At 43.7% G+C, this 13,478-nt stretch overlaps 1 protein-coding gene across 4 annotated transcripts in view; it reads left to right on the forward strand.

Moving 5' to 3' along the window:
- pdxdc1 (pyridoxal-dependent decarboxylase domain containing 1) overlaps positions 1-13,478 on the forward strand; it is a 70,539-nt gene that overhangs the window by 18,002 nt on the left and 39,059 nt on the right. For 2 of the 4 annotated variants that reach the window (XM_041206026.1, XM_041206029.1), the window contains exons 2-5: positions 945-1,018; positions 1,812-1,880; positions 2,808-2,888; positions 12,339-12,488. In XM_041206026.1, coding sequence (XP_041061960.1) covers positions 945-1,018; positions 1,812-1,880; positions 2,808-2,888; positions 12,339-12,488 — 374 coding nt within the window. The remainder of the gene's footprint in view (positions 1-944; positions 1,019-1,811; positions 1,881-2,807; positions 2,889-12,338; positions 12,489-13,478) is intronic. The other 2 variants (XM_041206027.1, XM_041206030.1) reach the window with 1 other exon arrangement.

Here is a 13,478-nt window from a genome sequence, read left to right on the forward strand (position 1 = left end):
AAAAAAATTCTCCTCATCCCTTAAATGAGCCTATACTGTCTGGAATTTGGAAGAATGAGAGCTGATCACACTGAAGGGAATGAAGAGGGTAGGCACTGAGAGGTTGATTCCCTAGGGAATCTAAACAGTGGAACAGCCTCAGGGTAAAGAGTCAATCGGTTGGAACAGAGATGAGGAGAAATTTATTCACTCCAAGAATTATGAATCTTTGGATTTCTCTCTTTTAAGAGTGTTCTGGATGCTCCATTGCTTAAAACATTTTAAGGCTGAGATAGATTTTTGCTGTCTCGGCAGGAAGGGATATGGAGAATGGCGGAAATGTAGAATTGAGGCAGATAATCAGCATGATCATATTGAATGGTTGAGGAAGCTGGTGGGACCATCTGGCCTATTCCTGCTCCTATTTCTTATGTTCCTGTACATGTCTTGGGGCTATTATATTTCACTTAATTTGTCTGAGTGCCAGCCATAGCTCAGGATGTAACACTCTCTTGCCCCTGAGGCAGAAAGTTGTGGGCTCAAGTCTCACTTTAGGACTCGAGCACAGTAACATGGACTGACGCTCTGGTGTAGCAACGAGAAGGTTTGACACTGTCTTTCGGATGAGACATTAAACCGAGGCCCCCTTCAGCTCGACATAAAGGATAATATGGCACTTTTTCTAAGAAGTGCAGGGGTGTTATCTCAAGTGTCCTGGTGAACAGTTATCCCTCAATCAACATCACAAAAATAGATGATCTGGTCATTATCACATCGTTGATTGTGGATTCTTGCTGAGCACAAGTTATCTGCCATGATTCTTACTTTACCAAAAGTAACTACAATTCAAAAATACTTCATTGGATGTAAAGTACTTTGAGATGTCCTGTGGGTGTGAAAGATGCTATATAAATGCAAGTCTTTCTTTCTTTACTTTTAAGTATTCTTTCACATTTTTTTGACAGATGGTAGACCCCACTTTAGCTGAGATGGGGAAGAACCTCAATGAGGCTATGAAGATGTTAGAAGACTCTCAGAGGTAAGTTTAGAATCTGTATCAATTAAATCACTTCATGAAAACTTTTTTTTAAAGAGTGCCAGGAGGAGGTGATGTGAATTTCCTTGCATTCAAGAAAGGAACAGACAAATTAATGTTGAAATTATCTGCCAGTGATTTGGGAACATGTTTATTCAATAACTTAAAGTTGCACAACTACATAATTAACACATTTTTGTAAATGCCTTCCCTCATGATAAATTTGGTTGTTTCTTATAATTATTAACACTTTGATCATCCACGTTTCCCATTCATCAGTTTCTGAGCAATCATTCTCAGTAACTTCAGAACTCCTGGAATTTCCCCTGATTATCAGTTACTTGGTTATAGTATATTCATTCTCCATTGTGTGCTTTATCCTTTAAAAGAATCTAAACATATATATTTTTGAGTGCTGTCGTAATTATGAGTTGATCAGTTATGGAAAAAGAATGCATTGGATGATCTTTATTTTGACTATTATGGAACTTGTTAAATGCTTTAATATTTTAGTAATGACTAAAGAGTAATCTTCAAATATTTGGGAATTGTTTTACAGTGGTTATGACTCCATTAACAGGGTTCAAATGAAATATTATGCAGGTTACATCTGTTCATTGTAATTGAAAGTGTTTAGTCAGTGGTATCTTTTAAAATTGTTTTCAATAAAATTAGCTACTTAAATGTATCCTTATTCAAATAACATCTTGTCTATGTATGATCAGTAGAGCCATTGCTCTTTCTCACAGGGCATGTCTCAAATTAGTGATGTCTTCAATTTTATTAATCAATTCAGGGAAGCAGATGAAGAAAGAGAGAAGAAGAAATATATCAGAAAAGATATTCCTGGCCCATTGCAGGGCAGGTGGGTAACACTGCAAATCACATTGCGGAGATCATCATTATTTCTTGTGCAGGTTTTTTCTTTCTTTGCAATGTCTTCCTATTTTATTTCCAGTTTCATATACCGTGGTAATGTTATTGGGCACGTAATTAGTCTTCCAAATTCTGGATTGTTAATTTTATTTTGAGTTCATTTGATGTGCTTTCTAAGTGACTACAGTTATCCCATAAAGAAACTTTTTAGTTTGAATTGCATATACCTGAATACCTACCATTGTTAAATTTGCAGAGCTCTTTAAAATTTATTAAAGTTTGCCTGCTTTATTTGGAGGGTAGTGAACAGCGAGTGCTATTGCTTCGCTACTGAGCACTACATTACGGCTTTGGGCTCTCTCAACAACATTTCAGTCATTGGAATGCTCCTGGATAATGCTTCATAACAGTAATAAGTATAATTTGCAATGGAAGCATCCTCCTGTATAGGAAGTATTTTTAACTGAAATTAATTTGCCTGAAAAATATAATATGGATGTTGGGCCTCCAATTGGAGACACTGATGTGGTTAGTTTGCTGAGAAATTGTATTTCATTATCGCATCATTGCGCCATCTAATGGGAATCCACCCTGGCTCATTATTTTTTGAAACAGTAAAATATAGATGAGTTTTTAAAAATATCACCAGCTATGTAGGAAATCTCCGTCTTGTGGATTCCCTGAAAAGTACCACTACAAATCGTTTTATGTACTATATATTAAAAACTTCAATAAGTATGCCATGCTGAACAATGTGCCATTATTCATCGTGGAAACCAAGACTAAGTACTACAAAATCAAATCTCAGCACCCTAAAATTAGTATTTCCAATGAGGTAGTAAATATTTTCAGTTGAGAAACTTGATTTTAATTGAATGTAATTTTATTTTCCGTTTAAACTCAACTTTTTCTCCAGTGGACAGAACATGACAGCTATTCTTCAACTTGTACAGAACCTCATGCATGGAGAAGATGAGGAGGAATTACAGTCCCATCGGTAAATAGTTAATTTTTAGAGGTGCTTTTAGAGGGGTAAACTTAAAGTAATATTTTTATTTTAGTTTTTTAAAAGTATTTCAGTGCAGGTAAAACTTGCTTTGCACTTACTTGAACTTTTCTGTTAGTTTGGTGAAGTCATAAGGATAATGAGCCAGTTGTGTTTTGTAAAAGAGCACCTGGAGAAGGATAGCCTGCTTCTGCATTATAAAGAAAGAAAAATTGATTTTTTTTTAATCCTTTGGTGGGATGTGGACATCGCTGGCAAGGTCAGCATTTGTTACCTTTCCCTAATTGCCCTTGAGCTGACTCCTTACTAGGCCATTTCAGAGGGCAGTTAAGAGTCACATGTAGGCCAGACCATGTAAGGATGGCAAATTTCCTTTGTGAAGCAGATGGGTTTTTATGACAATTGATAGTTTCATGGTCATCATTACTAAAGTTTCATGGTCACTTCATTACTAGGACTATTTTCAGTTCCAGTTTTATTTGGATTTGAGCCCATGTCCCCAGAGCATTAAACTGGGTCTCTGAATTACTAGGCCAATGACATTCTCACTATGCCACTGTCTCCCCCATTTTAGTGTACATGATTTGGTGCAGTGTAGCACCGTATAACAAATCTGATGAATTACTGCACAACTTTATGTAAATCTGTTTGATGGCAAAGTACTGCAAATTTACATTAAAATGTTAACTCATGAGCAGTAACAAATCATTTCCTTAATAATAACCAGAAACTACTATGCTTACCTAAACACTGGGTGGTGTTGCAGACTAGCTCAAAAGAAATATGAGTCTCATCTGCATTTAAGCTGAAGGAAAATGTGTTTTTTGAGTCAAATATGTTTTTGGTGGGAAATTGTTGTGGTGAGAAATGGGGGAGAACAACGAATTAAATTTGGCTTGAACTCCGAATGCAGGGCCCCAAGCAGTTTGTCATGGCTGCACCATCAGTTAATGAGTAGCATTTTGATTTTTGTTCACACAGTTGTTATTAAATGTTGGACGACCCTCACATTAAAAATGAATTGGCTGAAAGCAAAACCATTTATGTAGCTTGAAGCCAACTTCACAAGATCCACCGAATTGACACAGTGGAATTTTCCCAAGTTCGCACTAAGCGCGGTAGCAGACAGGCAAAATGGCATTCCACCCGTCGACGGCAATGGCGGGTTTTCACACCGTAGCGCCCCAAGCCCGCCACATTACTTATGCATTCCCAGGAAACACGCCGTTTCCTTGGTGGGTTTGCCCTCCTGCCATCGCCCCGCCATTGCATCACGCCAGCCGCCAGCACACCGCTCATCGCTAGCAGTTCACCACCGCTGTCCGGAAGACATGGCCAGCAAAGGCAAAAAGGCCTCAGCCTCCCAGTTGAATGACAGGTCCCTCAAGCGACTGCTGGATGCTGTGGAGGCCCGCCAGAATGTCCTGTACCCTCGCCCTGGCCGCAGGATGGGCAGCAACATGACCAATCTGGCTTGGGAGCGGTAGTCAGCGCCAGTGCCCTTCTGAAGTGGACAGTCACCCAGTGCCGCAAGAGGATGAATGATCTCCACTGTCCCGCCAGGGTAAATCACTCTCTTTTCAGCACTCTCAACTCACTCTCTCAAACTCAGCACACATCCACAGGGCCTTCACTCACTGCCAGTTCAAGGGACATCACCATTCACTCTCTCACACACACCTTCACTGCCCTCAGACCATCCATGGGACCACTCACCACTCGCACAGGCCAGGCATACTTATCATCTGGCCCAGCAGCATGCTGCTTGCACTTTCTCCATCTCTATCCACGTAGGACAAGCTGGCACACAACAAGAGAGAGAGGCCACAGACTGTTGGCAGAATGCCCGAAATCAAGGTCCTCACCGACTTTGAAAATAGAGCCATCCAGTTGGCTGGCGAGGATCTGGAACGATCCTGTACTGACAGTGAGGTCGGTGCTGCTCTACTAAGTGAGGATCTAGCTGTGCAACATTCTTCAGACAACCATGTCGTGAGTGATGTGTCCTCTTTCACAGGCCACTGCCATGCATTACTTATCTCTTCTTCCTTTTGTAGGCACATCTGCCAAACAGCCGACGGAGCCCACAACCCAGGGCCTCCTGTCAAGCCCCAAAGAAACCTCTGAAGGGGAACCTGGAGGCACCCTCCTCGAAATTCCATCACAGCGCTCACCCACACCCTCCACTAGCGCAGGGACACAGCTCGGTGGGACCTAGCTTTAGAATATACACGGGATCACAATCTGGTGAGCATATCGCACTGTCTAACCGACAGCAGGCAGAGGCAGGGACTTCCCAGGTTCCCGGCATTCGGAGAACTGCTGGAGGCCAGAAATTTGATGAGTCCGAGTCAGATGACAAGTCTCTGGACTCGGTCATGTGACAGTTGCTGGAGATGCAAAGGCAAGCTCAGGAACACCAGGAAGGGATGTCCGCTACATTCCTCAGATTGCAAGGCACAATGGAGGAGTCCATCTGCCTTCAGGCTAAGGTGATAGCGCTGGCATAACAACGCACCGAGGTCAACACTGGTAGGATGGGGGCTGCCATGGAGACTTTGATCCAGTATGTCACTCCTGCACTGCTGCATGGACTCAACTCCATTGCTGATGCCATAGTTGGCCTACAACAGTGTGTTTGCAAGAGAGGTGTGCGGCACCTCGGTCTCACTGCAGCTACCCCTTCCGCTCATGGAGTCAGCCAGGGGCCTGTAGGTACCCATAAGCAGAGGGTCAGCAGGTGCATGCTCCGGGCCCATCCACCCAGGTGACTCCGGGAGTGACCAGCCTATCCGAATCCCCTCTTCCTGTGACCTCAACAGCTCCAGCTCCACAGGCCGAGGAGGGTGCCACTGTCGCAAAGCAGGACCCCAAAAGCAGTCTGGGGCCCTCCAAGTCTTGGCCCTCCGGAGGACATCCACAAGTCATCACAGACAGGGCGTCGCAGTCAGCAGGCTGCCTCCAGCTCCGCTGTGGATGTCTGGGGAGCACCAAGATATAGAGGCAAGGTTAGAAAATTTAAGGAGAATTTGTTGCACAGCCTTGGCACAGGTGTTAATTACTTGTACATACTGTTCACTTTTGTCAATAAACTTTCAAGAATGTCTCCCTATCTCTGGCTCCTTGTTCTGATGAGCAGTGTTCTTGTCACTCAGATGTGAAACCTTTCTGCACAAGATAAAGGCAGATGTTTCAGTCCAGGGCCTCTTCCTGTGCTCTCTGCAGCTTTCAGACCGAAGTGATGGTCTGGCTGCACACTCCCTAGAAACATTACTGATGCCTGCACCTCGTAGGTGCTTCTCATTGCTGCCAGAATGTAGTGGGCAGGTGCCACAGAGCTCTCTCATTTTCTTGATGTGTTCTCAGAACCTTTAAGGAGGAGCTGTCCCCCATCTGTGACCACTGATGCTGTGCTCCAGCTCCTCAAGGGTTCAGGTGCTGCAGGCGGACAAAGCATCAGATGCTTCTAAACTTTCTTGGCTGCGTCTCCAGATCATGGAGTGCAAGCGAGCTGCCCTCAGCCACACAGGAGTCAGACATTCTCAGAGGCTATGCGAAGATTTATGGAGTGTCCTCATTGCATGTCGCCATCATCCTCCTGCAAGTGAGTGACTGTTAGGGCCTCTGCCTAGTCTCCATGACAGGAGCATTCTCACAGAGGGCATTTGCACTGCCAAAAGCCAGACTGGAGTCAAACATTCACAAATGCGATATGAGGATCAGTGGGGTCACCTCACTGCATGTCGTCATCATCCACAAATCTAGCAGCTATGTGAGTTTTCCGAGTGCGCCTTCCTCGCCTAGCCAGTCCGAGGGCCTCAACCTCATCATTGTTGCCTTCTCGTCTTCATCGGAAGAGACGTGCAGCTTCTCCATCTCCTCCTCAGCTAACTCATCTCCCTGTTAGAGCACCAGGTTGTAAAAGGCGCAGCAGACAACGACAATACGTGACACCCTCTGCGGACTGTATTGCAGGGCTCCACCAGAGCGGTCCAGGCACTGGAACCTCATCCCGCATCCCGGTAGTCTGCTCCACCAAATTGTGAGCTGCAGCAATTATACCGTCGCTCTGCTGCAGTCTGAAGCCACCGCATGAGTATCATCAGCCCCGGCCTCTGCAGCTAGCCCTTGTCCCCGAGGAGCCATCCCTGCAGTTTCTGTGGACCCTGGAAGACTCCAGGGACCTGTGACCGACTGAGGATGTAGGCATCGTGCACACTCTGGAAACCGTGCGCACACCTACAGGATGTGTTTCTGGTGGTCACATACCAGCTCTATGCTCAGCGAATGGAATACCTTGTGGTTGATGTGGTCCATCGTGTGCAGCGACAGAGACCTGAGTGCCACATGGGTGCAGCCAATCGCACCCTGCACCTGTGGGAACCCTGAGATCCGGATGAATGCAATGGCCCTTGCATCCTGGCTGTCCCAGTCCTGGGCAAAATGCACAAAGCTGTGCGCCCTCAAGAAGATGGCATCTGTGACCTCATGGATGCATTTGTGGGTGGTGGCCAGTGATATCCCACAGGGGTCTCCTGTAGCACCCTGAAAGGAGCCACTGGCATAGAAATTGAGCACTACAGTCACTTTCATAGCCACTGGCACTGGATGCCTCCCATGTCCCCTTGGTGCCAAGTCCTGCAGTAAGTGGCAGATGTGAGCCACCAGGCCCCTAAAAATGCACAGACATGGGCAACACTGGTTCTTGGTCATCTGTAGAAATGACAGGCGACATCTATGGTCCTGGGTGTCACTAGGTCACCAGCAACGGCTCACTGTCGCTCCTGGGCAGCATGTGCGGGAGCCCTAGCAGCCCTTCTTCCTGATGTTTCTGCTCCTGCCTTTGCGCAGCCAGGAGCCTCAGTTGCTCTTTCCTCCATCTTCTTCAGTCTCTGCAGGCCATCAGGCACACAGCTAGGTCACCAGGATCCATGCTCCTGATGTGGTCCTTCTGTGGCATGAAAGAGAGAGAGAGATGTGATTTAGCATGGGTGAACTTAGCACCTTTCCTGGCCCTGTGTGACGACCCTTTAATGCTTCCCGGAGAGTGCTGGAGACCTCTCGGATGGCCACTGATGAGTGCACTGCATGGCTGCCCTGTCGGCCAGCGACATAGGGGAGACAGCTCCTAACCGGGCTGCTGAGATTGCAAGAGGCTGTGAGGTGACAGGCGACCCTGGCGAGCTGTGGAGAGTGATGCTGTTCACTCACCCCAGTTCTCCAAAGTGAAGGCCGCCGTGTACGTCGACTCTGTGCTGTTGTGAAACACGTCAACGTGCCTTCCCGCTGACGTGGACGGAAAATCCAGCGGGGGTCCAAAAGCCTGGCAGGATGGCCTTTTAATGGTATGCTGATGTATTACAATGAGCTCTCTGACAACCGTCGGTGGGAAATGCAGCCCACTGTTGGCGGACTGAGCAGAAGGTTACCACCTGTCACCCCCGCCGTCATGAAACCGATCACAGCATATTGTCCGCATATGCCCCCTATCACGCTGCCAGCGGGCACAGAAAATTCCACCCAGAGTTGAACTTTAATCCTATATTCTTTATAGCGTACTTTCACCTCCATAACATCGCACATCTCCACCCTTGCTCCGTCTGTTGCTGAAACCCTCTCATACACCTTTGTCACTTTCAGATTCAGCTGTTCCAACCTCCTGGTTGGCCTTGCCATCCTCCGTGAATTTCAGCTTGTTCAAACGTTGCTATCTGTATCTTAACTTGTGCCAAATCCTGCTCACCCTTCACCTCTGTGCTTGCTGACTCGTATTGATCCAACACCTCCGATTTCAAGAGTTGGGGGGTGGTGGCGAGCCATTCAAAAGTCCACGGACCTCGGTGGGACAGTGAAATCCTGCCGGCGTAAAATTCCATCTAAAATTTTCACCCTGGTGTTCAAACCTCTTCATCTACTCATTTCTCCCTATGAATGCAACTTCTTCCAGCTCCGTAACCTGTTGAGACTCTGTGCTGTTCAAGCTGTCACTTCTTGTGCATCTCCCACTCCCTATGGTTCACGGTTGGCGGCCGTGCCATCTAGGTCCAAAGCCCTGGAATTCCATCCTTAAAATTCTCTGCGTTGCCCTCCTACTTTATCGCCCACGTAAAACCTATCTCTTTAGCTTAGCTTTTTGTTACCTCTCCTCATATCTTGGTGCTGATCTTCTACCTTAAAGATGCCATGTAAATGCAAGTTGTTGCTATTGTAATGGTGGTTTCTTCATATACTTCATAGCATAATATACCACATCTTCTTCAGGAGAGGGAGGGGCTGATTTGGGGTGATGGGTACAAACCATGGGATCAACTTAGTTATTGCTTTCCTGATTTGGACTGATCCCTCTTTTCCATGGCTATTTGATTAACAGTAATTAGCTTTTTTTCCTATCAGCCTTGATCTTTGCTACCCAGTGTTGCCCATCAGCTTGTTTACCTTAATACCATGAGGTGGGGGTGGGGTGGGAAGTACAGCCATGTTGTGCAATACTCATCTTTATACTACAAATTCTTCAGTGTTAGTTGCTCTTGCCACTTTAGGCATCAATTGCAAATACATAACTATGAGCACTTAGTGTTGTACAGCATGCTATGTTTAGACATAATCCAACTTTTGAAAATACAAGATCTTTTAATTGTACAGCAGACTATAAGTCATAATCCAAAAGGACACTGTACAGAAATCTTACATCACCTGATTGCACTCTCGTCTCTGAGTCAGATCTTGTGCGCTCAAGCCCCATTCCGGGATGCGTGTACACAATTTAGACTGCCCATTTAGTGCAGTACTGAGAATGTGCTAGAGTGCAGCATTATCGGAGGTGCTGATCAGACTTTAAATCTGCTCTGTGATGGTTCATGTAGGCATTAAAGATTCAATGGCACTATAAAGGAATTGTTTCAGTATTCTGGCTTATATTCCGTCCTTGACCAATATTACCAGATAGATGAGTCGTTCATTTTTCTAAGCTGTTTGCGGACCTTTTCTGTGTAATTATTTACTTACCAACAACAACCATTACATTTCTAAGTAATCCATTATATGTAAAGTGATTTGGGACATTTTTGCAAGATAAGGTGCTTTATAGATATTAATTGTTCTTTCTTTATACATTTTCAACAAATGTATGTAGAATAAAATTACTTTGTGTAAATTAAGTTTATTGGTTTAATACAAACTGAGAAATACTCATGCTGTTTTCATGTTTTGCGAATTATCACTATAATTCTTATTGAGTTTTTGAGGCATAAAGCAAGACTTCTATTCATATGCAGTATGGGTCCAATTTGGGATAAACCGAGCAAGAAATATAAACTTCATAACAAACATATCTTGAAATGTTGTGTCTCCAAGGCTTTCATTAATAATAAGACAAATTAACTTCTGGCAAATTAATTATATTTTACATCTTTTGCAAGGCACTTATTTCAATTATGTAATGCTGGTTGCTTCCTGGGTCAGAACATTAGTACAAATATGTAGCCAATTAATTGAATTACTCGTCTTCTTTGGTTTTAGAAATTGGCAATAAATTTATCTGCCAAAAATTAGCTTTGTAATCACATTTACCCATTTTATCAGAATACAAAGATATTTTTAAATTACATTGACTCAGTAGATTTAGGAGAAGCGTTTTATCTGACCAGTAAGAACTTACAGTAAATTAATTTGTAAGATTATATCACGGTAGAACACTGTTTAGAAAATTAAAGTACCAACCCCTTCACAATATGGGTTCGTTTTTTTGGTCAAAAAATGGGAGACAGTGTGGCGTGATGCAGGTTGCTGCCCACTCTGTTCCTAATTTCTCCCATGCTTTTTGGTAGAAACAAAGTATTCTTCCCTCCTCCTTGGTACAGCTGAAGAAATATCAATGAGTCAAGTAGCCACAGTGGGTCTTTTCTTCTCCTGCCTGTTATAGTTGATGGCAATGGGGAGCAGACTGCCTTCACCACTCTCTTAGATACATGAGATGCACTTCCTAGGGAAAAGTCAGCCAGGACACAAAAGAGGATGTATGCCCTCTCAAGACAACAGCATACCATCAAAAATTAAAGTAAAAAAATGATGAACTGGTACAATGAAGAAATGTTGTGATGTTCTATACAGTTTCTTAACTCCTGGCACGCCCTCAGAGCTGAATCAGATTTCAATGCCAATTTCTATGATGGCATCACCAAATTGTACAGAAAGTTTGTCCAAAGCTTGAAGATATTGCAAGATAATTCTTAAATACAGCAAGAAAACAATGCTGAGAAAAATTGGTCGTTTTTGTATGGTACATGGAATCATAGAAATGTTACGGCACAGAAAGAGGCCATTCAACCCATCGTGCTTGTGCCGACCAAAAAATAAAAAACTAACCACCCATTCTAATCTCACCTTCCAGCACCTGGTCTGTAGCCTTGCAGGTTACAGCACTTTAGGTGCAGATCCAGGTACCTTTTTAAATGAGTTGAGAGTTTTTGCTTCCATCACCCAAACCAGGTAGCGAATTCCAGACACCCACCAGCCTCTGGGTGAAGATTTTCCTCATGTCTCCTCTAATTCCTCTACCAGTTACCTTAAATCTGTGCCCCCTGGTAATTGACCTCTCAGCTAGGGGAAATAGGTCTTTCCTGTCTACTCTATCTAGGCCCCTCATAATCTTGTACAACTCAATTAAGTCACCCATCAGCCTCCTCTGTTCCAAGGAGAACAACCCCAGCCTTTCCAATCTTTCCTCATGGCTGCAATTTTCAAGCCCTGGCAACATCTTTGTAAATCTCCTCTGTAGTCTCCCCAGAGCAATTATGTCCTTCTTGTAATGTAGTGACCAGAACTGTGTACAAAATTCCAGCTGTAGCCTAACCAATGTTTTATACAGTTCCAGAATTACCTCACTGCTTTTGTATTCTATATCTCGTCTAATAAATGAAAGCATTCCATATGTTTTTTGCCACCTTAACCATCTGTCCTGCCATCCTCTGGGGACCTGTGGGCATTCACTCCAAGGTCTCTCATTTCCTCTACCCCTCCCAATATCCTCTCATTTATTGTGTATTCCTTAGCTTTGTTTGCCCTTGCCAAATGCATTAAATCACACTTCTCTGAATTGAATTCCATTTGCATCTTTTACGCCCACTCAACCAAACCATTATTATTATTCTGTAGTCAACAGCTATACTGTTCACTATCACATGCACAGCCAATTTATGTGTCATCTGCAAATTTCCCAATTACGCCTCCACATTTAAGTCCAAATCATTAATATATACAATAAACAGCAAGAGACCCAACACAGCCCAAAATAGATATACACAGGTAAACTGATGTTTGCAGTTGTACTTTGAGAAACTTGCTCTTTCCTTACTAATGCATTTTGTTTTGATATGTATTTCAATGTGAGGGCATTTTCTCCTGAAAACTAATGCCAGATTTTAATAACCTTTCTGTGATTAGCAGATTACAGAACATTGGAGAGCAAGGTCATATGTCCTTATTGGGTCACAGTTTGGCAGCGTATATCTCTGTGCTAGACAAAGAAAGACTGCGAAAACTGACCACTAGGATTTTGTCGGATACCACACTTTGGTTGTGCAGACTTTTCAGGTAATAGTTCTTATCAGTGCAAAGCACGTGTAACTACATACTATCCCATTCACGAAAACTGAACAGTAATATGGTACAGCATGTTACATTGCAGCATTCTCCCACCGGGTGGTATGATGCGCCTGTCTTTTAATTTGCTGGCTGTGTAGGAAATTGAAAAAGGAAGCGAGAAGGGTAAAGAGAGAGGGAGATCAAAGGATAATTTAAAAGGGAACCCAAAAATCTTTTATCACCGTACATAAAGTAAAAGGAATGGTAGAGCTGATTAAGGATAAAATAGGAAATTTCGTGTGGAAGCAGAGGACATGACTGAGGTACTGAATGAGTACTTTGCACCTGTCTTCACAAAAGAGGTTGAAGTTAATGCTCAGTAGAGGAAGGGAGTGTAGAGATATTGGAATGAAAGAAAATAGAAAGAAAGGAGGTGCCAAATAAACAAACAACATTTAGTTGGCAAATTATCTGGTGCCGATGGGATGCACCCTGGATTGCTGAGGGAAGTTACGCTAGTGATAGCAGGGAGCCCTGACGATCTTTCAGTCCTCCTTGGATATTGGAGTGGTGCTGGAGGGCTAGAGGACTTCAGATGTTGCACCCCTACCTAAAAACGGGGAGAGGGATAAATCTGCCAACTGCATGCCAGTCAGTCCAATCTTACCACTAGAGACTTCGGTCAGGGGCAAAATTAATTCTCATTTGGAGGAGCATTGAGTGAATAAGGGTCAGCCAGCTTGGATTTGTTAAAGGCAAATCCTGTGTTACTAACCCGACAATTCTTTGAAGTGTAGAGAAGCATTTAACGGAGTACCACATTACTGACTAATTGTAAAAATAAAAACACATGGGAATAAAGGAATGCTGGTAACTTGGGTGTTTAATTGGTTAAGGATAGGAGGCAGTGGCAAATTAACATTTTTAAGACTGGAGAGAAATATGCAGTGGGGTCCCCAAGGGCTGGTATTAAGATCGTTTATTTTTTTGTTTCATATA

Source organism: Carcharodon carcharias, chromosome 15, assembly GCF_017639515.1.
Source record: "Carcharodon carcharias isolate sCarCar2 chromosome 15, sCarCar2.pri, whole genome shotgun sequence".
NCBI lineage: Eukaryota > Metazoa > Chordata > Chondrichthyes > Lamniformes > Lamnidae > Carcharodon > Carcharodon carcharias.